This window comes from Heptranchias perlo, chromosome 44, assembly GCF_035084215.1.
Source record: "Heptranchias perlo isolate sHepPer1 chromosome 44, sHepPer1.hap1, whole genome shotgun sequence".
NCBI lineage: Eukaryota > Metazoa > Chordata > Chondrichthyes > Hexanchiformes > Hexanchidae > Heptranchias > Heptranchias perlo.
Window position 1 is genome coordinate 2,263,835 of NC_090368.1, and position 23,700 is coordinate 2,287,534.

At 49.3% G+C, this 23,700-nt stretch overlaps 1 protein-coding gene across 2 annotated transcripts in view; it reads left to right on the forward strand.

The window, feature by feature from the left end:
* LOC137306583 (ubiquitin-conjugating enzyme E2 Q1) overlaps positions 1–23,700 on the forward strand; it is a 31,160-nt gene that overhangs the window by 2,434 nt on the left and 5,026 nt on the right. The window contains exons 2-11 of one of the 2 annotated variants that reach the window (XM_067975875.1): positions 11,290–11,394; positions 13,197–13,301; positions 14,203–14,253; positions 16,327–16,467; positions 17,454–17,538; positions 18,913–18,973; positions 20,453–20,543; positions 21,412–21,470; positions 22,412–22,460; positions 23,503–23,598. In XM_067975875.1, the coding sequence (XP_067831976.1) occupies positions 11,290–11,394; positions 13,197–13,301; positions 14,203–14,253; positions 16,327–16,467; positions 17,454–17,538; positions 18,913–18,973; positions 20,453–20,543; positions 21,412–21,470; positions 22,412–22,460; positions 23,503–23,598 (843 nt within the window). The remainder of the gene's footprint in view (positions 1–11,289; positions 11,395–13,196; positions 13,302–14,202; positions 14,254–16,326; positions 16,468–17,453; positions 17,539–18,912; positions 18,974–20,452; positions 20,544–21,411; positions 21,471–22,411; positions 22,461–23,502; positions 23,599–23,700) is intronic. The other variant, XM_067975876.1, reaches the window with a different exon arrangement.

The window sequence follows — 23,700 nt, forward strand, 5'->3', positions numbered from 1 at the left end:
CTCCTCCTTTAAGACACTCCCTAAAACCTACTTCTTTGACCAAGCTTTTGGTCACCTGTCCTAATATCTCCTTATGTGGCTCGGTGTCAAATTTTGTCTGATTTACGGTCCTGTGAAGTGCCTTGGGACGTTTTACTACATTAAAGGCGCTATATAAATGCAGGATGTGGTTGAGATATGGGAGAGGGGCCTGCAGCTTCTGTAGACTCGGTGTAGCAGACACAGTAAACCATGCTGGGAGAAGCAGCAAGCACTATTTGAAGGTTGGGATGGTGCTGGAGGGATCTCATTTGATGTTACAAACCGGCAAAAAAAAAATGCCGTTTTTAGTAGATCTCACACTCGTCTGAATCCTGAGGGTTTGATCTTGAACTCTCCCTGACCTGGTGAGTTATTTAATAATAAAAAAATAATTCAACATAATTTAGGTTTTGTTAACTTTATCGGGAATTTTCTGCTGGGGAGTTTTGATCTCGAGTCCTCATCATCCCTCGATGCTGCCGTACCCGAGTTGGGGGCGTGTGATACCACACGGAGGGCTTGCTTAATAATAATATTTAAATTAGGGAAATATTACTGTTACTGGGTGTAACACCCCTATATAATACACCCAGTAACACACTGCACTATTGTATAACATTCCTATATAATATAATAGTGTGTTGCTGGGTATAACATTCCTACATAATATATAATAACACACCATGTGTTACTGGGTATAACACTCCTGTATATATTATATAATAACACACCGTGTGTCACTGGGTATAACACTCCTGTATATATATTATATAATAACACACCGTGTGTTACTGGGTATAACACTCCTGTATATATTATATAATAACACACCGTGTGTTACTGGGTATAACACTCCTGTATATATTATATAATAACACACCGTGTGTTACTGGGTATAACACTCCTGTATATATTATATAATAACACACCGTGTGTTACTGGGTATAACACTCCTGTATATATTATATAATAACACACCGTGTGTCACTGGGTATAACACTCCTGTATATATTATATAATAACACACCGTGTGTTACTGGGTATAACACTCCTGTATATATTATATAATAACACACCGTGTGTCACTGGATATAACACTCCTGTATATATTATATAATAACACACCGTGTGTCACTGGATATAACACTCCTGTATATATTATATAATAACACACCGTGTGTTACTGGGTATAACACTCCTGTGTATATATATTATATAATAACACACTGTGTGTTACTAGGCTGGGTATAACACGCCAGTATGGAGAAGGTGCAAAAAAGATTTAGTAGGTGTAACCTCTCCATTCTGGTATCATTGAACAGGCTTGGGGGTCTTTTCTCTCAAAAAGAGAAGACTAAGGGGTGACCTGATAGAAGTCTTTAAAATTATGAAGGGGTTTGATAGGGTAGACGTAGAAAAGATGTTTCCACTTGTGGGGGAGACCAAAACTAGGGGCCATAAATATAAGAGAGTCACTAATAAATCCAATGGGGAATTCAGGAGAAACTTCTTTACCCAGAGAGTGGTGAGAATGTGGAACTCACTACCACATGGAGTGGTTGAGGTGAATAGCATAGGTGCATTTAAGGGGAAGCTCGATAAACACATGAGGGAGAAAGGAATAGAAGGATATGCTGATAGGGTTAGATGAAGTAGGGAGGGAGGAGGCTCATGTGGAGCATAAACACTGGCATGGACTTGTTGGGCCGAATGGCCTGTTTCTGTGCTGTACATTCTGTGTAATATAATAACACAATGTGTTATTAGGTATAACACTCCTGTGTATATATATATTACATAATACACTGTGTGTCACTGGGTATAACACTCTTATATAATATACTCCTGTATATATTATAATACTGTTACTGCATGTAACAGTTCTGTATGGATATTAGATAATGCACTGTTACTGGGATAATGTGTGCATATCTTTATATAATGTTTGTAGTTAGTATGGTGTGTTTTTGAGAGATAAGGCACTTTTCTATTTCGTTCAGTTACAAGACACAAAATCAATAGTAGCAAAATCTGCTTGTCAGACACTGTACCAGCCAGGGCGTGAGCTAACGTTTATTATTTGTTAATCTCCAGTGTTGCTGACAGAATACATTTTTAAAAAAATTTGTAGGCCTCAGCAGCTGACACTCTGAGCTTGCTCATAAATTGAGTCCCAGGCTTGACTAGGCCCAAGCTGTTGGCATAGCTACAATTTCAGTCCGAACTTGATCTTTAAAATATCTGCTGTTACTTAAACTACTGTAAGGTTTTAGTTACAATTTTAAATGGTTAATTATTGCAACTTGCATAAACTTTGTTTTTTGTTGGGGAAATGCATTGACTCTCGTCTGTGTTTGTTGTGGAATATGTTTGTGAGATCTTTTTGATCAACCATGTGGAACGCTACATTTATACAATCATACAGACACAAATCAATTGTTATTAGGTGTCAGCTTGGCTCGGTTGGTAGCATTCCAACCTCGGAAGGTTGTGGGTTTGAGAGCTCGGTCCAGGATTTGGGCCCATAATCTAGGCTGACGCTCCAGCGCAGCACTGGAGGGAGTGCTGCACTGTCAGAGGCGCCGTCGTCGGATGAGAGATTAAACCGAGAAGCTCTTCTGCCTGTTTGGGTGGATGTTAAAGATCCCACGGCCCCCCCGATTCCTCAAACAACGCCACGGAAAACAGATTGACCGGTCTTTCAGCTCGCTTGTTTTGTGGGATCTTACTGTGTACACATTGGCTGCTGCGTTTGCTGAAAGAACAGTGACTGAAGTTCACAAGTGATTCACCGCTTATCTAATGCTCTTGGACGTCCTGAAGACGTAACTGAATAAATGCAAACTTTACACTGTTACTGAACGGGATTCTCTTCTTGCCCTTCACGGTGGCACCAAAGCATAGAGAGAATATAATCAAAGCATTCAGGTCTTGAAACGCCAATTCCCAATGAAGACAGTACACAGGCTAAAGGTGACAATCTGCTGCGTTATGGTATGAAATTTAACGCAGAAAAGTGTAAAGTGATGCATTTTGGAGGGAAGAATGAGGAGAGGCAATATAAGCTAACTGGTACAATTTTTAAAGTGGGTGCAGAAACGGACAGACCTGGAGGCTCACATAGACAAATCTTTGAAGGTGGCAGGACAAGTTGAGAAGGCTGCTTTTTAAAAAAGCATAGAGGATCCTAGGTTTTATTAATAGACGCCTAGAGTATAAAAGCAAATAAGTTATGTTAAACCTTTATAGAGCACTGGTTAGGCCTTAGCTGGAGTATTGTGTCTGTCTCTGTCTGTCTCTCTCTCTCAGTTCAGAAGTGGTGCAGTGTCTGTCCTCTGATGTGTGACGCGGGGTAGGAGCTGGGCACGGTTCAGATATTCAGTCAGAACTTTAAATTCAGATATTTGGAGAAATAAAAATCCAGAAATGACTCTGCAACTAATAAACTGTCTTCAAATGTGGCAGAGCCCCCCCACCTAGCGTTCGTGGTACTGGTCGATTTAGAATACTGAGTGGTCCTGGGTTCTATCCCCGCCCGGACGATGCCTCCTCTCTGTGCTGGCTGTAGATGTCTGGTGTGAAATGAGTTAGGAACCGTCTGAACCCAGTTCCCCGTGGGAAAGGATCCCATAAATCTGAATCAATCATAGAATCATGCAGCTCGGAAGGAGGCCATTCGGTCCATCGTGCCTGTGCCGGCTCTTTGAAAGAGCTATCCAATCAGTCCCACTCCCCCCTGCTCTTTCCCCGTAGCCCTGCAAATTTTTCCTTTTCAAGTATTTATCCAATTCCCTTTTGAAAGTTATTATTGAATCTGCTTCCACCGCCCTTTCAGGCAGCGTATTCCAGATCATAACAACTCGCTGAGTTTAAAAAAAAAATTCTCCTCATCTCCCATCTGGTTCTTTTGTCAATGACCTTAAATCTGTGTTCTCTGGTTACCGACTCTCCGCCAGTAGAAACAGTTTCTCCTTATTTATTCTATCAAAACCACTTTCATAAGCTTAAAATTAGAGCCAGGCTGTTCAGGAGTGAAATCAGAAGGCACTTCTTCACACGAAGGGTAGTGGAAATCTGGAACTCTCTTTTCCCCCCGAAAGGCTGTGGACTGCTGGGGAGTTCAGTGGAGCTTTCAAGACTGAGATCGAACGATTTTTTTTTTGTTGGGTGAGGGATACGGGGCAAATGGGAGTTGAGGTGCAGATCAGCCCGCAATCTAGTAGAATGGCGGAGCAGGCTCGAGGGGCTGAATGGCCTCCTCCTGTTCCTACGTTCCCTCGTAATTGCGAACACCTCCATTAAATCTGACCCTTAACCTCCCCTCGTCCCAAGGAGAACAATCCCAGCCTCGCTGGTGTCTCTGCGGAAAGCTGAGCGCGGTGGTGAACTGGAGGGAAGTATACAGTGGCATCCCTCGGGGTTTAATGATCCTGATTCAGTTTTTATTTCAGACAGCTTGGAAAAATCGAGCAGCATTGAGTCATGTTTATTTAAGGTGGGCCTGTCTTTCACATGTTCTGTTTGTTTCAATCTTCTGTCAAGTGTTGCTGTGACACAGCTGATAATTATGGACAGCAGCTGTTGTTTTTTTTAAAAAAAAACATTATTTTCCCCCCTCCCTCCTCTCGGGAAGTTGCTGACTCTCGCTGGGGCGGTGGGTGGGTGGGTGGGGTTGGTGGAGGACGAGTTCTACCGATCACCCGTCAGTACCCCACCAAGCGGCTGTTTCGTTACCTGTGGGGCCGGACGGCGAGATATTCGACCACGGAGGGCGTCGCGGCTGAGCCCAGTCCTCTGAATACACGTGAGCAGATTCCAGCAGGAATTGCTTGATAGCCCTCAGGCGCAGGAGCGCTGGCTGATTTAGATTTTCTCTTTTCTCTTTTTTTTCCCTAGCCCAGAGATGCTGAAGCCAGCTGCCCTGTCCCTCCCGGTGAGTTTAGTTAACTCAGTGCGGCCCACAATTCTCACCAGATCTGAACTTCTTCGCGTTTGCAATCCGTGCACCTATTTATAAAACCCACAATGTTGTTAACCTTTCAATAACTTTCTCTATCTGCACTTGAGCTTTGACTGAAAGAAAGAAGATTTGCATTTATATAGTGCCTTTCACAACCTCGACGTCCCAAAGCGCTTTACAGTCAATGAAGTACCTTTTGAAGTGTAGCCACTGTTGTAATGTAGGAAACGCAGCAGCCAATTTGCGCACAGCAAGATCCCACAAACAGCAATGTGATAATGACCAGATCATCTGTTTTTAGTGACGTTGGTTGAGGGATAAATATTGGCCCAGGACACCGGGGAGAACTCTCCTGCTCTTCTTCGAAATAGTGGTCATGGGATCTTTTACGTCCACCTGAGAGGGGCAGACGGGGCCTCAATTTAACGTCTCATCTGAAAGACGGCACCTCGGACAGTGCAGCACTCCCTCAGTACTGCTCAAGACTCTGGAGTGGGACTTGAACTCATGACCTTCTGAGAGTATTTTGAACTGTGTAATGCGGGGGTGCAGGTCTGTCCCTGTGTAACACTGGGGTACAGTACTGGTGGGTACAGGCCTGTCCCTGTGTAACACTGGGGTACAGTACTGGTGGGTACAGGTCTGTCACAGTATAACATTGGGGTACAGTACTGGTGGGTACAGGTCTGTCACTGTATAATACTGGGGTACAGTATTGGTGGGTACAGGTCTGTCCCTGTGTAACACTGGGGTACAGTACTGGTGGGTACAGGTCTGTCCCTGTGTAACACTGGGGTACAGTACTGGTGGGTACAGGTCTGTCCCTGTGTAACACTGGGGTACAGTACTGGTGGGTACAGGTCTGTCACTGTATAACACTGGGGTACAGTACTGGGGGTACAGGTCTGTCCCTGTGTAACACTGGGGTACAGTACTGGGGGTACAGGTCTGTCACTGTATAACACTGGGGTACAGTACTGGGGGTACAGGTCTGTCACTGTATAACACTGGGGTACAGTACTGGGGGTACAGGTCTGTCACTGTATAACACTGGGGTACAGTACTGGTGGGTACAGGTCTGTCCCTGTATAACACTGGGGTACAGTACTGGTGGGTACAGGTCTGTCCCTGTATAACACTGGGGTACAGTACTGGTGGGTACAGGTCTGTCCCTGTATAACACTGGGGTACAGTACTGGTGGGTACAGGTCTGTCCCTGTATAACACTGGGATACAGTACTGGTGGGTACAGGTCTGTCCCTGTATAACACTGGGATACAGTACTGGTGGGTACAGGTCTGTCCCTGTATAACACTGGGGTACAGTACTGGTGGGTACAGGTCTGTCACTGTATAACACTGGGGTACAGTACTGGGGGTGCAGGTCTGTCACTGTATAACACTGGGGTACAGTACTGGTGGGTACAGGTCTGTCCCTGTATAACACTGGGGTACAGTACTGGTGGGTACAGGTCTGTCACTAGTTGGGTGGAAGAAAATTGACGGGATAAATTGAAGAACAGGTTTTCAAACTGGGGGGATGGACCCCGGTCCTTGGGGTCCCAAGGTGCCCAGATTTATTCCTGTTTGCCATCAGACCTGTATTAGTTTAATTCCGAGCCCATTATTGCCATTGCTGTCAGATAAAAGCTGTTTTCCGTTTGGCGGGCGAGGGGGGCAAATGACACTGTCGTTTGGAGGTTGTGGCGGGTGGAGGGCCTGGGACGAAGTTGGTGCAGTTACTGAGAAACGAAGAGCAGCGAGATCCCAGGTTCTATCTCCGGCCCGTGCAGCAACTGTCTTCGCTGCCCCGGGGCGGTGGGGGGTGGTGTTTCAGGAGGAATCAATCAGGGGTCCAGCCTCTGATTGTCCAGTGACTACTGTTGGCAAGTCTGTCTCTGTGAAATTTGGTGAGGGACAGTTGGGCTGATGGTCTGCTGGGAATGGATGAGTTGAGGGGCTAGCACTGGACCAAGCTCGATGGGCCGAATGGCCTCTTGCTATAATAGAAATGAAAGCCCACTATGTTGGAATTGTAGACTCTGGATATGATAGAGGGCTTTCACTTACTCAGTGCATGCTGGGATAACCCCACTGCCATCACATTCTTTTTGCTTTCATTCTCCAGTCAGAAGAACGGGGGAATCCCATAGCCAGGATGGTGGTGGGCGGGAAAGACTTGTAGTTATATAGCAAGGCCTTAAAAAGCTAATGGAGTCCCATGTTTTATGGCGAGATGTATAAAACGTAATAGCGAATCTGTACAAAACGCTCGTGGGAAAAATTTGCAGGGCTACGGGGAAAGAGCAGGGCTAATTGGACAGCCCTTTCAGAGAGCTGGCACGGGCACGGTGGGCCGAATGGCCTCCGTCTGTGCGCCATGATTCTATGACCACCGTTGGGAGTACCGCGTGCAGTTTTGGGCTCCACGCTATAGGAAGGACATTGAGGGAATTGAGCACAGATTCACTCGGAGGCTGCCTGGTGTGCGGAGAAACAAATGCGAGAAAAGGCTTCTGGAAAAATTGGGACTGTATTCACTGGAACGGAGGAGATTATGGGATGATTTGATAGCGGCGTTTATCCCACTGCTTCATAAATTTAGAGTAGCTAGAAACAGACTGGTTCAGTGATTGTAGGGGGGGGTCTAGAACGAGGGGACGCAGATACAAGATTAAATGTAAGAGATTTAGGACAGAGAGCAGGAGAAACATTTTCATGCAGAGGGTTGTGAGGTTGTGGAATGTATGATTGGAGTTAGTGACTGAAGCAGAGAGCATGTCAACATTTAAGAATAGATTAGATTGGGGGTTGAAGGAAAGGGACACAGGATCAGGGCAGGGGACAAGGGATTAGGATGCTGTCCATGAGGAGCTCTAATACCAACACGGACCTGTTTTCGTGTTGTGATTTCTGTACAACTCCACGTAGCACTGTATCACATCTTTCAAAACATTTCTGAGCGCTTCACATACAGTTAATTACTTAAAGTTCAGTGAATACTTTGTAGGCAGCATAGCAAGATCCACAATTAGCAACAAAATGAAACCCGGTTAATCTGTTTTTTTGGTGGTTGAGGAAGGAATGTTGGTCAGGACACTGGAGAGAACTCTTTAATCTTGATCAGGGACACATCAAGGTCCCGTCAAATGCTCCCGGGGCAGGTACAGCACGGGTTAGATACAGAGTAAAGCTCCCTCTACACTGTCCCATCAAACACTCCCAGGGCAGGTACAGCACGGGTTAGATACAGAGTAAAGCTCCCTCTACACTGTCCCATCAAACACTCCCAGGGCAGGTACAGCACGGGTTAGATACAGAGTAAAGCTCCCTCTACACTGTCCCATCAAACACTCCCAGGGCAGGTACAGCATGGATTAGATACAGAGTAAAGCCATTTTACTCTGTTCCAATCTAAACCTCCGAGGACCACCCAATAAAACCAGTGTGGTTTTTTTTTTGTTGTCAGTTGGAGTGAGGTAGCCAGTTATTGGAGAATTAGCGGCAGTTTGGGCTAACAACCGGTTTGAAATTTTCCCCAAATTCATTACGTGTGGGATCCCGACAGCCAGCAATGTGGAGAGACCTTTGCTCCATTGGTTGGGGCTGGATTGAGCTGCAGGTTCTGTATGTAACTCCCTGTACCGCTGTTCAGGGAGTGGGGATCAGGCGGTAAGTGGGTTTAGACGTGTGAACCACACCTGAACCTTGCCATTAAATTATAGCTGAGTCACCACCATTGGGTGTCCATGTTTGAATATTGGTGCCTTGTAGTGTCTGGCAGTCCCACATCACCGCCTTGGGTCTCTGAGTCAATAGGGATATTTTCAGAATCTTCTCTCTCCCTGCGATGCAAACAGCATGAGTCAGAGCCTCACCTAGCGTTTAAACCTTGCCCCACACGGATTTACATAGGTAGGAACAGGAGGAGGCCATTCAGCCCCTCGAGGCTGCTCCGCCATTCAATTAGATAATGGCTGATCTGTGTCTTAACTCCATCTACCCGCCTTGGTTCCCTAACCCTTAATACCCAACAAAAATCGATCAATCTCAGCTTTGACATTTCCAATTGACCCCCGGCCTCAACAGCTTTTTGGGATAGAGATTTCCAGATTCCCACTCCCCTTTGTGTGAAGAAATGCTTCCTGACATCACCCCTGAATGGCCTGGCTCTAATTTTAAGGTTCTGCCCCCTTGTTCTGGACTCTCTCCCACCAGAGGAAATAGTTTCTCTCCATCGACCCTATCGAATCCTTTAATCATCTTAAACACCTGGATTAGATCACCCTCTATACTCGAGGGAATACAAGCCCAGTCTGTGCAACCTCTCCTCGTAATTTAACCATTTTAGCCCCGATTATTATTCTGGTGCATTTACAGTAACGCTGTGCTGGCCAAGTCTCAATGGTTGCATCTTTGCGAGATACCAGTTGTTCTCTTGAATGAATAGACAGCATTGCTTTGTGGCGATGGGCCGTGCTTGGTGCAGTGACAGTTAACATGCCTCTCTCCCTCTCCTTCCCCCTCCAGCCCCCACCCGAGATGACGCTGTAGGTAAATGCCCCACCTGGCGGTGCTGAACGCGAATTCTGTCCCCGGTCTGTGCGAAGCTAGCTGATGCCAGCTGGGGTACTGATTGGGGTTGCTACAACTGACGTTAGTGCCCCGGGCAAATGAGGTGGGTGGGGAGGGTAGAAATCAGCTCCTGAATGCTGTCCGGTGACCCCCTGCTCGTATCTCGGTGTTGTGTGAGGACAGGATCAGTGTCGGCCGCGATGCCTTCCTATGGTGGAATAGCCTGCTGCTGGTCCAGGCTCGCACTTGTGAAGGCAGCCCCCACCCCCCCAGCGTCTCGCCCCTTGCGGAAGCATCCTGGGTGCATCGTTCCTCGAGCAGCTTCCCCAAAGCGGCCCAGTCAGGGTGCCCGGTGGGCTATTCGACTGGGAGGCGTCGGAGCTGAGCCCGAGCTTACGGGCACGCCTTGTGGCAGAGGTCACTGGGTAGTGGTCAGCGGCAGGAACCCTGTTAGTTTTTCACCCACCTCCCCCCTCCCCCCGCCCCCAATAAACACCCAGACCAATTGTGACCCGTAACACAGTCACATGACTCACCTCAGACTAGGGATGGAGTCCTCCTGGGCTCAGTACCACACCCTGGCGTCCGTAGGGGACTTAATAGCTTTCATCTCTTGAATTATTTGTGCGTGGTAACTTCAAGCAGCACTAATGGGGTCTTGAGAGCTGGGTGGCCGCCATTAGACTTCACCAGAAACGGTATGTCTTCAGCTGTGTGTTATTTTTTTCGTTTTGGGAGAGGGGAAGGGTTTTAATCCTGACCCCTGCCCATTAACGACTGGGGTCTGTTAAACTGGTTTGTGGCCAGGCCTTGTCGTGGAGCGCGTCGCATTTAACACCTGGAGTTGTGGCACCTGGAGTTGTTGGCGGGAGGGTTTGGTCCATTTGGACCTCCCCAAGGAAAGGGGTGGAGTTCAGGGTGAAGGGGTGGGCGGGAGACTAGGAAACGGAAGGGAATGGGATACAAATAAAAGGGAATGGGAAGGGATGGGGATTTTGGTCCATTGGATTTCTCCAGGACAGGAACTTTTTTTATTTGTTCATTGGATGTGGGTGTCGCTGGCGAGGCCGGCATTTATTGCCCATCCCTAATTGCCCCTTGAGAAGGTGGTGGTGAGCCGCCTTCTTGAACCGCTGCAGTCCGTGTGGTGAAGGTTCTCCCACAGTGCTGTTAGGAAGGGAGTTCCAGGATTTTGACCCAGTGACGATGAAGGAACGGCCGATATATTTCCAAGTCGGGATGGTGTGTGACTCGGAGGGGAACGTGCAGGTGGTGTTGTTCCCATGTGCCTGCTGCTCTTGTCCTTCTAGGTGGTCGAGGTCGCGGGTTTGGGAGGTGCTGTCGAAGAAGCCTTGGCGAGTTGCTGCAGTGCATCCTGTGGATGGTACACACTGCAGCCACAGTGCGCCGGTGGTGAAGGGAGTGAATGTTTAGGGTGGTGGATGGGGTGCCAATCAAGCGGGCTGCTTTGTCCTGGATGGTGTCGAGCTTCTTGAGTGTTGTTGGAGCTGCACTCATCCAGGCAAGTGGAGAGTATTCCATCACACTCCTGACTCGTGCCTTGTAGATGGTGGAAAGGCTTTGGGGAGTCAGGAGGTGAGTCACTTGCCGCAGAATACCCAGCCTCTGACCTGCTCTCGTAGCCACGGTATTTATATGGCTGGTCCAGTTAAGTTTCTGCGATAACTGCTGGGTTCCTGCGCTGACTGTACTTTCCATGCTCCTGTTTTCCAGGAATCCTATCCCTCGGTGCCACCCATATGGTTCGTAGAGTCAGATGACCCGAACCTGGCTGCAGTGCTGGAGCGACTCGCGGACATAAAGAAAGGCAGCACGCTGGTGAGTTTGGGGTGAGGAGGAAGAGGGAGGGGGGGGGGTTGTTAACTCACGGGGAGACCCCCACCCCTCGTGGCTTCTGAGCAAAACTGAACAGGGCGCGTTTATTTGGGATGGGTTGGAAATCTGCAGAAATTGATGGTGAATTTTTGTTTCAATCTCAGGGGCATTTCTGCCCCATCGTTAATCTATCAATGATCACCCACCTGTCCAAACAGGAACCCACGGGCACTTAAAGGGAGATATAAACCCACAGGCACTTGGAAGGAAAGAACAGTAGAAAGGTTACAGCACGGAAGGAGGCCGTTCGGCCCATCGAGTCCACGCTGGCTCTATGCAAGAGGAATCCAGCCAGTCCCACTCCCCTGCCCTATCCCCGCGGATAATCTTTCCGGGACCGGAGGCCAGGATTGTTTCGTTCTCGGGGATGGGTTAGTTGTGCTTTTAAAGTTTCTTCCCTGTTCCCGTTAATTCCCACATGCCGATTTAGATGGTGTCCAATTTAGGATTTGTCCACCAGTGAGGCAACAACAGCAATTTTCCAAACCTCCAGCCCGGTGAAACTAAACAACACAGCGAATTAAAAAAAAAATATGAGCATAAATAGAACCTGTGGCTTGGGCTCCGGGGGAAGTTTTCCAGGACTCGGGTGGCCCCCACAGGCTGTAGTTTGGCCACCCCTTGAGATGGGCCATCGCTGAGTTCTGACCCTGCGCTCACTGCTGCAATCGATGGAGATGTTCTAGGACTTGCAGCCGGACTTCTGTCGGAGAAATTGCTAGGTGTACAAAAAGACCAAAGTCCACCTGGAGATACTGCGTTCAGTTCTGGGCACCGCACCTCAGGAGGGGTATATGGGCCTTGGAGGGGGTGCAGAGCAGATTCACCAGAGTGATACCGGGGCTAAAAGGGTTAAATTATGCGGACATGTTGCACAGACCAGGCTTGTATTCCCTCGAGTATAGAGGGTGATCTAATCGAGGTGTTTAAAATGATAAAAGATTTGATGGGGTAGATAGAGAGAAACTATTTCCTCTGGTGGTAGTGGGGGGGACATAACCTTAAAATTAGAGTTTGGCCATTCGGGGGGTGAAATCAGGAAGCACTTCTTCACACAGAGTAGAGTCGTAGAATGATACAACACAGAAAGACGCCATTCGGCCCATCGTGCCTGTGCCGGCGAGTGGGAATATGGAACTCCCTCCCTCAAAAAAGGCGGCGTCAATTGAAATTTTCAAGGTGGCAATGGATTCCTATTAGGTAAGGGTATCAAGGGGTGCGGAGTTGAGGTACAGATCATGATCTAATTGAATGGTGGAACAGGCTCGGGGGGCGGGGGGGCTGAGTGGCCGCCTCCTGTTCCTACGCTCGGTCTAGTTTGGGGTCCACCAGCCTGGTGGTCGTACGATACTCCCGGCCACGTCTCCGCACAACTGTTTTGGGGGCGGATTTCGTTGTCGGGTGGAAAATAACGTGAGGGATGAGAAATTACACACCAGGCCATCCCTTCCTTTTTAGATCGACCATTTGGGATCTGGGTTTAATCCAGCCTGGACTTTGAGTCCTTCCTCTCGTGTGTTCCTTCACTGACGCACTTGGGCTTGTTCTTTTATATAAAAAAAACCAATCCGATGTGGTATTGAAGGAAAGGGGTCAATGGACAGTGTGGGGAGGTAGCATGGAGTCTGGCTGTGATGGGCCGAATGGCCTCTCCGTACTCTGGGCTCTGTCCTTTGTTTACTGATTTTCTCTCTTTTTTTTCTCTATCTATCTCTCTCTCTCTCTCTCTCTCTCTATCCCTGCAGCTTCTTCAACACTTAAAGCGAATAATCTCTGACCTGTGCAAACTTTACAACCTCCCACAACACCCGGACGTTGAAATGTTGGATCAGCCATTACCGACAGAACAGGTAGGGCAGAGTACAGCTGGGGGAAGGGGGGGGCCCCCTGCAAGAAAGACTTGCATTTATATAGCGCCTTTCACCACCTCAGGACGTCCCAAAGCGCTTTGGAGCCAATGAAGTGTTTTTGAAGTGTAGTCACTGTTGAAATGTAGGAAAGGCGGCAGCCAATTTGCGCACAGCAAGATCCCACAAACAGCAATGTGATAATGAGCCAGATCATCTGTTTTTAGGTGTTGGTTGAGGGATAAATATTGGCCCCAGGACACCGGGGTGAACTCCCCCCTGCTCTTCTTTGAAATAGTGGCCGTGGGATCTTTTACGTCCACCTGAGAGGGGCAGACGGGGCCTCGGTTTAACGTCTCATCCGAAAGACGGCACCTCCGTAGCACTCCCTCAGTACTGCACCGGGAGTGCCGGCCTGGATAATGTGCTCAAGTCTCTGGAGCGGGATTCGAACCCACGACGCTCTGACTCTGAGCAGAGAGTGCTGCCCACTGAGCCACGGCTGGCACCAGTGAGTTAGAGCAGAGGCTTGTGGCTGTGCGGAGGGAGTATCGCTCCTGGCTTTCAGGAGGGCATCGATGTGAGGCCTGCAGCAAGGAGGTGATCCAAGTGCTGCCTTGGACAGCAGATACTGTACGACCGAGGAAGACGAGAAAATTCCCAATTTTTAAACCCCTTCCCTTCAATCCCCATGCCTTGTCCCGACTGACAAGTCCAATAAGAGAATGCCTTAGGGGAGGGGCTGACTTGTACTTGGCCCATCCCCAAATGGGCATGTCCGAGATTGGGCATTCGCCATATTGCGGGTACCAACCTATTGGCTGGCAGGGTGCCACGTGTTGTGTGTCTCGGGAGCCGTTTGCCGTGACCTGGTATTCAGTTGAGGGCCTCTCTCTGTTTGCAGAGCACACGGGATGATGTGACATCAGAGGAGGAGGACGAGGAGATGGCAGAGGTGAGGCTTTCTTCAACCCGACCCGACCCGTAACCCCACTACTGGGAGGGAGGCCTTTTGTTGGGGTTCACGTTGGCCCCCTTTCCTTGATGCCAGGTGTATCGATGTGTAGAACGTGTTGTGGGGTGGGTGGGGGGTCACAATGCATTGAAACTCTCCTGACTATGGCTCCTCCTTATGGCCCACTGGGTGTGGGACCGGGCCTCACGGAGCGGGGAGGGGGGCAGCAGTTGGCTTCCGTGTCTCTGGGCCAGGAAAGGGGAAGGAAAAGAATTGTCCAGGGATGTGTTCCCTGCTGGAATGACAGGTCCCTGCTGTGATATCGGCCCATAGGAGCAGGTGGAGGCCTTTCAGCCCCTCGAGCCTATTCCAACATTCAATTAGATCACTGCTGATCTGTATCTTAACACTATTTATCCACCTTGGTTCCAACAAAAATCAATCTCAGTTTTGACATTTCCAATTGACCCCCAGTCTCAACAGCTTTTGGGGGGAGAGAGTTCCAGATTTCCACTCCCCTTTGTGTGAAGAAGTGCTTCCTGACATCACCCCTGAACGGCCTGGCTCTCATTTTAAGGTTATTCCCCCCTTGTTCTGGACTCTCCCACCAGAGGAAATAGTTTCTCTCTATCGACTCCTTTAATCATCTTAAACACCTCAATTAGATCACCCCTTAATCTTCTATACTCGGGGACTACAAGCCTAGGGGTTTGGAGTACAAGAGTAAGGAAGTCTTGCTACAATTGTACAGGGCTTTGGTGAGACCACACCTGGAGTACTGTGTACAGTTTTGGTCTCCTTATCTATGGAAGGATATACTTGCCTTAGAGGGAGTGCAACGAAGGTTCACTAGATTAATTCCTGGGATGAGAGGGTTGTCCTATGAGGAGAGGTTGAGCAGAATGGGCTGAGACTCTCTGGAGTTTAGAAGAATGAGAGGTGATCTCTTTGAAACATATAAAATTCTGAGAGGGCTTGACAGGGTAGATGCTGAGAGACTGTTTCCCCTGGCTGGAGAGTCTAGAACTAGGGGGCATAGTCTCAGGATAAGGGGTCGGCCGTTTAGGACTGAGATGAGGAGGAATTTCTGCACTCAGAGGGTTGTGAATCTTTGGAATTCTCTACCCCAGAGGGCTGTGGGCGCTGAGTCATTGAATATATTCAAGGCTGAGATCGATAGATTTTTGGACTCTAAAGAAATCAAGGGATATGGGGATTGGGCGGTAAGTGGAGCTGAGGTCGAAGATCAGCCATGATCTGATTGAATGGCGGAGCAGGCCCGAGGGGCCGTATAGCCTACTCCTGCTCCTATTTCTGATGTAGTCTATGGCACTGGCCGTTGAGCTGAGCATGGGATCGTGCTGTGCCTGTGATTCCCGAGACGTCGTTGGGGGAAGGGGAGATGGGCGTTTTTCCCTCTAATTCCTCCCCCCTCCCACTGACGCAGCACTCCTTCCCCATGCCAAGTTGCTATCTCCGTGCAGCCAACTGCTTATTATAATATATTAATTAAATCCATAATATCAATAATTAATTCACTGTTTATAAGCATTTGTAATGAGCCCATACTTGTCTTTAGAACCTGGATTAACTAAATGTAGAGAAGATGTTTCCACTTGTGGGGGAGATCAGAACTAGGGGCCATAAATATAAGAGAGTCAGGAGAAACTTCTTTACCCAGAGAGTGGTGAGAATGTGGAATTCACTCCCACAAGGAGTGGTTGAGGTGAATAACATGGATGGATTTAAGGGGAAGCTCGATAAACACATGAGGGAGAAAGGGATAGAAGGATATGCTGATAGGGTGAGATGAAGAGGGGAGGGAGGAGGCTCGTGTGGAGCATAAACACCAGCATAGAGCAGTTGGGCCGAATGGCCTGTTTCTGTGCTGTTAAATGCTATGTAATTGATGGGGGATGGGGGTGGGGGGGGAAAGAAGAGAAAAGTGAGGAGTTGAGACCCAAGGGGGGGGGGGGGGCCTTGCCCCGCCCTGCCCCCGCCCCAGCGGGCATTGCGAAGATGCTGGCAGTGTCTTCCCCCATGTGCTCACCTCTCTCCCTCCTGTTCCCCCAGGACAATGAGGACCTGGACCATTACGAGATGAAGGAGGAAGAGCCAGCGGAGGGCAAGAAGTCCGAGGACGAAGGGATCGGAAAGGAAAACCTGGCTATTTTGGAAAAAATAAAAAAGAACCAGAGGCAAGATTACCTAAATGTACGTGTCTGTAGGAGAAAACGACTTTAACTACCTGAGTCACTGTGACCTCTCCTGTGTGATGCTCGATTGGGCTCCGTTACTGACGCGTCTCTGAAGTGTTTAATTGTCGGGGCTCCCTGGACCGTGCGGTGCTGAGCCACGGGGGGAGGGAGATACCCGGTCTGTGCCGAGTTAGTTGCCCTTGGCCCGGGGGCTGGGGTGGTAAGCAAGGTAGGAATTCCACTCCTGGTCGGTGCCGGGAAGCAGGGTGAGGAGAGGGCAGGGAGCGGCTCGGAGCCGGCTCCCCCTGCCCACCGGTCGCTGTCTGGCAGATCGGCCCCTCTGGGTGAGGTCTCGGAGGCCAGGCGGCCCTCCTGCGGAACCCGTACCCCAGCGGCGACTCCGTGAGTTGCTGTGCGGTCGGCCCTGGGGCTGCAGGGTGTAGATTTGCGCGGTGAGTTACTGCTGCTGGCATCTTCTGTGAGGAGGTGCCCAGATCTCTGATGTTGCTCCAATTCTGGCCTCTTGTCCATCTCCCCCCAGCTTTGCTTCACCACTGGCAGCCGTGCCTTCAGCTGCCTCGGCCCTAATCTCTGGAATTCCCTCCCTAAACCTCTCCGCCTCTTTCTCTCCTCCTTTTAAGACGCTCCTTAAAACCTGTCTCTTTGACCGAGCTTTTGATCACCTGTCCTAATATCTCCTTATGTGGCTCGGTGTCAAATTTGGTTTGATAATCGCTCCTGTGAAGCGCCTTGGGACGTTTTACTACGTTAAAGGCACTGGATAAATGGGAGTTGTTGCTGACTGTTCGCCCCTGGAGGGCAGGGAGAGGGTTTAGGGGGAGAGCAGGGCAGCACCAGACTGCGGCCAAACTCCTGAATCCTCGGAGCTGAGGGAGAGAAACTTTCAGAGGGGGGAAATCCAGAGGAGTTGAACAAAGGTAACATGTAGAAAAGGCTTGATGGTTTGTTGATGATGTTAATGTTCTGCTGGCTGTGTTACAGGGAGCAGTGTCTGGGTCAGTTCAGGCCACTGATCGACTCATGAAAGAGCTCAGGGATATTTACCGGTCGGAGAGTTTTAAAGCAGGTAAGGAGACGCTTCTAATTGGATTGTTTACTTGTCACTGTATTGTACGAGCCCAGGATTTGTGTTTAATACACTTGACAGCATTTGCGTTCCATACATTTTAACTACGCCCCACCCCAATATACACCATTTTCTCCCCTCCCTTCCTGCAGACACTGACACTTGTTGGGGTTAACGGTTCCCCACGCAAGTAGCCATCCGCGTCTGGCTATTCAACCACAGGGTACTGCGCCGAGCCCGATCCTGATTCCACCTGTCCTCGGTAGAAGGAGGCCATTCAGCCCATTTATCCAATTCCCATTTTGAGAGTTACTATTGAATCTGCTTCCACCGCCCTTTCAGGCAGCGCATTCTGGAGTTTAGAAGAACGAGAGGTGATCTCGTTGAAACATATAAGATTCTGAGAGGGCTTGACAGGGTAGATGCTGAGAGGCCGTTTCCCCTGGCTGGAGAGTTTAGAACTAGGGGGCATAGTCTCAGGATAAGGGGTCTGTCATTTAAGACTAAGATAAGGAGGAATTTCTTCACTCGGAGGGTTGTGAATCTTTGGAATTCTCTACCCCAGAGGGCTGTGGATGCTCCGTCGTTGAGTATATTCAAGAATGAGATCGATAGATTTTTGGACTCTAGGGGAATGAAGGGATATGGGGATCGGGCGGGAAAGTGGAGTTGAGGTCGAAGATCAGCCATGATCTTATTGAATGGCGGAGCAGGCTCGAGGGGCCGAATGGCCTACTCCTGCTCCTATTTCTTTTGTTCTTATTCTAGATCATAACAACTCGCTGCGTTTATATAAAAAAAAATCTCCTCATCTCCCCTCTGATTCTTTTGCCAATTATCTTCAATCTGACCCTCTCACCAGTGGAAAGAGTTTCTCCTTATTTACTCTATCAAACCCCTTCGTGATTTTGAACACCTCCATTAAATCTCCCCTTAACCTTCTCTGCTCTAAGGAGAACAATCCCAGCTTCTCCAGCCTCTCCGCATAACTGAAGTCCCTCATCCTAACTAGAGGGGGGGTGATAAAATTGATCTCCTTGCCCCTGGTCTCAGGAAGGACGCTATTAGCCAGGTTTCCCATTCCTGATCGCTAGACAGTGACCCCTGCTTTCCAAATACTCGTTTTGGGGGAGGGCCCGGATCAATCTCGGCTGTGATGCCAACTAGAGTCGAACAGCCACCGTCAAAGGCTGGGGGGCAGCCTGTACTCCACCACGAATTGGCAACCCTAGGAGAGGAAGGGGGAGAACATTACAAGGGTTGGGAAGGGGTGACAGGGGAGGTGGTGAATGGAAAGCTGCACATGGGGAAAGTTGAGTTTGGAGATGGTCCCTTGGCGCTGCATGCTGATTGGCTTTTTATTTTGCCCAATAGGAAACTATGCAGTTGAGCTTGTGAACGACAGCCTATATGACTGGAACGTAAAGATTCTTAAGTAAGTGACTCTCTCCGACTGATTTGTATTAAAATTCCGAATGTGCAGGGTGTTTAATCTCCTGGTAACACTGCAAAAGGGGTTGTAACCGTCCCTTTCCTGTCATGTGACTGCTGTGTTCCTCCCCCCCCCCCCCCCCTTATTGAGGAAGGTTCCAATATGGCAGCCTCTTTTAGCCCAATCCAAAGTGATAGCGGAGGGAGAGGGATGTAGAAGGTCAATCGACGAGTTATATTGTCTTTTTTTTTCGTTCCCCAGTCAAAGCGTGGGTCAGCCCCCAAATCCCGACTGACCATTTGAGCGCTGGCTCGGATGGTCACTCTGAAGGGAAGGTCAGAGGTCAGGCCGTGACCTTTCCGCTGCTGCTGGGGGGGGGGGGGGGAGAGGGGGGCCATCCAGCCCTGACCGATGAGGGGAAAGTAACCGTGCACCTCCCCGAGCGGGTTGGGTGAAATGATTTTTGGGGCCGTCCCAGGTCCATTCATGGGGCACGTGGCCCTAATTCAGCACTGAGAGGGGCGGCTGCATATAGTGACACCACTGTTCCCAGTCGGATCGAGATGATTGGGTAATTCCCCCTGTCAATCACGCCCAGAAACCCACCGCTGTAAGTGACTGGGATTGAATTTACGCACCTAATTTGCATTCTGTAACTATCCTCCACTCACTGCATTTTGCTGGAGAAATAGTCCTGCTTTTGTCGGGAGAAGTTGCTACAGTTTCAGTTACAAGTTCTGTTTGCTGTAGTTCGTGGAGACTCTCTTTTTAAGTAGACTCTGTAGACTGTTTGCTGTAGTGCGCTGTTTAAGTAAGCTTTGTTTGCTGGAAAATAGACTGTTTGCTGTGAGTCTTGCCGTAAGTCCCACCCCACTCCGACACATTGGCTGACTTAGTGGCATCAATAGAGAGAGAGAGAAGCTGCAGGATGGTCAAAGTGGGAAATGTCGCATTGGAGCTTGGGGGGGGCAAGTACGTTGTTGGGACGTAGAAGACAGACGTCCAGCTCTGAGGCTAACCCTTGACCTGCTTGCCTTGTGACTGGGGATCGGAAGATCCCATTTCCCTTGGGAGTGTTTGAGTGAGAAGTTTTTTTTGTGCTGATAATGGGATAGCAATGTTTGTTTTGTTTTGGTGGGGGGAGAGAGAAGTGAAACTGTCTGGGAGTTCTGAATCATCTCTCTCTGAGTGAGCCCTGACTGCACACTCTCTTCCTATGCACCCAATCACCAGCAATGGGAAACTGGAATGTAAGGTGGCTATTGGGGAGAGGATGATGACCCTCGATCCTCCCTCGAGGGTCGTCCATTCGTCATTTGTGCGGGAAAAGAAAACACGGCAGAAGCGTCAAGTTAGAGGCCCCCAGGACCGAGGTGGGGGGGGGTTCTGAACCATGACCTCTGGTTGACTGTAGGTGCGGGAGGGAGGTGGGAGGGCTGTTTGGTGCTCTTGGCTGACTTTTTTTTGTTGTTTTGCTTGTAGAGTTGATCAGGACAGCGCCTTGCATAACGACCTCCAGATCCTCAAAGAAAAAGAAGGAGTCGACTTTATTTTGTTAAATTTTTCTTTTAAAGTAAGTACCAGAAAGGGTCCAGGGGAGCGAGGGAGCTGCAGTACCAGGCTGCTGGCCAGTAGGGTGTGCCCTTACTCATTCTGGGTATGGTGATGGTACTGGTTGTGTCTCTGGACTAATAACCCAGAGGCCGTGAGTTCAAATCCCACTTCGGCACTTTGAGAATTTGAATTCAGTTTTACGGGGCCCATCTTGTGAGCACCTGTACTCGCAGGGTATCACGGACTGTCGAACTGTCGGCATTAAGCTAGAGCAAACGGGGCTAAAATGAACTGGATTCAGGCAGCACGTGATATTAGAAGGAACACCTTCCCCACCCCAGAGCGCGGTTGCAGAACAGACTCCCAGCAAAAATAGCCGAGGCCACGTTGACTCGTTCCTGCAAAAAGGAGCTGGATAGATACCTGGTTGCGAATGTGATTGGGCTGTGGGAGGAGGTTAAATGGGTGGGTAGAGTCCACGATTGGGGAGAGTGTACGTGGGCCGTGGGAGGAGATTAAATGGGTGGGTAGAGTCCGTGATTGGGAGGGTGTACATAGGCTGTGGGAGGAGGTTAAATGGGTGGGTAGAGTCCGCGATTGGGGAGAGTGTACGTGGGCTGTGGGAGGAGGTTAAATGGGTGGGTAGAGTCCGCGATTGGGGAGAGTGTACGTGGGCTGTGGGAGGAGGTTAAATGGGTGGGTAGAGTCCGCGATTGGGGAGAGTGTACGTGGGCTGTGGGAGGAGGTTAAATGGGTGGGTAGAGTCCGCGATTGGGGAGGGTGTACATGGGCTGTGGGAGGATTGGGCTTGATGGGCTGACTGTCTGTTCTCGATTTGAAAATGGGACCTGGGCTGAGCCTCTAACGATTCTCTTGTTGCCTCCTAGGATAATTTCCCTTTCGACCCACCCTTCGTACGTGTCGTGTCTCCAGTGCTCTCCGGAGGGTGAGTAACAGCACATCCTGATTATTGCCTGTTTAAGTATTGGGAATACGAACCATTCGGGAGCACTGAGCCGAGCGGGGGATGGAAGCAATGTTTTAGAGGAGGTGTTGCCTTGCCGATCCTCTCGTGTCTTGTGATGAAGGTACGACTTCTTCGGTCAGGAATCACCACCTCCGATTCCATCACAAGGCACGGCCCGATGATTTTCCACTTCTAAATGCCTTTCTCTGCACCCACCGGGTCTCAAAGCAGAGACCCTTGATGTGGGCCTGCCAAAGAGTTCATGAGAAGGGAGAGCAGTCCTTCTCATGGATTCCTCCACCTCTTTTTGGACTCCTCCCACTTCCCCTGTGCACTCTATCCTATCATGGACTTTACCCACCCATTTAATCTCCTCAGAAATTTCCCCACAGTCGACCAGAAATCGATTGGCAAAGGTGATTTCATTTATTAAATCGACGATTTCTCCCCCACTTAATCCTGTCTCTGAGTCAAAAGGTGGTTTCAAGTCCCATTCTTGAGCCCAGAAGCAAGGCTCACGCTTCAGTACAGTACCGAGGGCGTGCTGCATTGTCGGAGGTGCCGTCCTTCAGTTGAAATGTTAAACCGCGGCCCTGTCTGCCTGTTCAGGAGGATGTTGACGATCCCATGGCGTCAGTGGCGGCGCAGGGAGTTCCCCAGGGTGCCCCGATCAACATTCCTGTCTCAGGCCGCCCCATCACAAGACAGGTTCAGCTGGTCATTTGTCTCACCACTGACTGTGGGATCTTGCTGTGTGCCATTCGGCTGCTACATTTATCCACACAAGTCGTTGCGCATTAAAGTAATTTACGGGATGTCATGGGCCGCTATACAAGTGCAAGCCTCTTAGTGCTACAGCTGTGTCTCTGTTTCAGATTCCCCTCAACAGTCCCTAACCCGTGCCTGGTTTATTTTCACAGCTATGTTCTCGGAGGGGGTGCGATTTGCATGGAACTCCTTACGAAACAGGTGAGTGAGTTATCAGAGAGAAAACCTTTTTCCTCCTCCTTTCTCCCCTCATACGGTCTTAGCAGATAATTTGATCCCTCCCCCCCCCCCCCCCGAATCATAAAAATGACAGCACAGAAAGGGGGCCATTCGGCCCATCGAGGCTGTGTCAGTGCTATCTCTTCAACTGAAGCTACCTACTCTCTTCCTACTTTCCTGTACCCGTTAATGTTATTTTTTCAAGTGGTTAATTCCCTGTTAAATGTAATGGACACATCTTCAGTAACCACTTGTGGTAATATATTCTATATCCTAATAACCCTCTGCGGGGAGATAGGGACAAACTGTTTCTACTGGCAGGAGGGTCGGTAACCGGAGGGGACAGATTTAAAATAATTGGCAAAAAAGCCAGGGGGGAGATGAGATTTTTATTTTGCACAGCAAGTTGTGATGATCTGGAATTCACTGCCTGAAAGGGCGGTGGAAGCAAATTCAATGGGAATTGGATAAATACTTAAAGGAAAAATTTGCAGGGCTGTGGGGGAAAAGAGCAGGAGGAGAGTGGGACTAATTAGGTAACTCTTTCAAAGAGCCAGCACAGGCATGATGGGCCAAATGGCCTCCTGCGCTGTGTGATTCAATGATGCAACCGTTTCATACAACAGAGGGGCTTGCTAGGTTAGAGTCAACCACTGGACTGGAGTCACATATGGGCCCAGTCCGGGTAAGGACGGCCAGTTTCCCTCCCTAAAGGGACATTAGTGAAATCAGTTGGGTTTTGATGACAATCCGACAGCTTCACGGTCACTTTTAGTGACACGGACCTTTTTATTTCCAGATTTTTTTTTTGAACTACAAATTCTCAAAGCTGCCACGGTGGGATTTGAACTCGCGTTCTCTGGATTATCAGTCCAGCAAAATGACCGCTACACCACCGTAACCCTTCGTAATGGCCTCAGACCATTGATCATCAAGCATCGGTATTGTGCCAGGTTGTGGGCCAGTCTAACCTTTTTGCTGTCGTTGTTCCCCCTCTCTTTCCCCCCCCACTTCACCTCCCCAGGGCTGGAGCAGTGCATACTCCATCGAGTCCGTCATTATGCAGATCAGTGCGACACTGGTCAAAGGAAAAGCGAGGATTCAGTTCGGAGCCAATAAGGTAAGGGAGGCAGGGTGCAAGAGATGATGCGACCGCCACACCCACCCCCACACAATCTCCTGTTGTTATCCCCGGTTCAGTCGAAGCGAGAGCCGCGCCCTG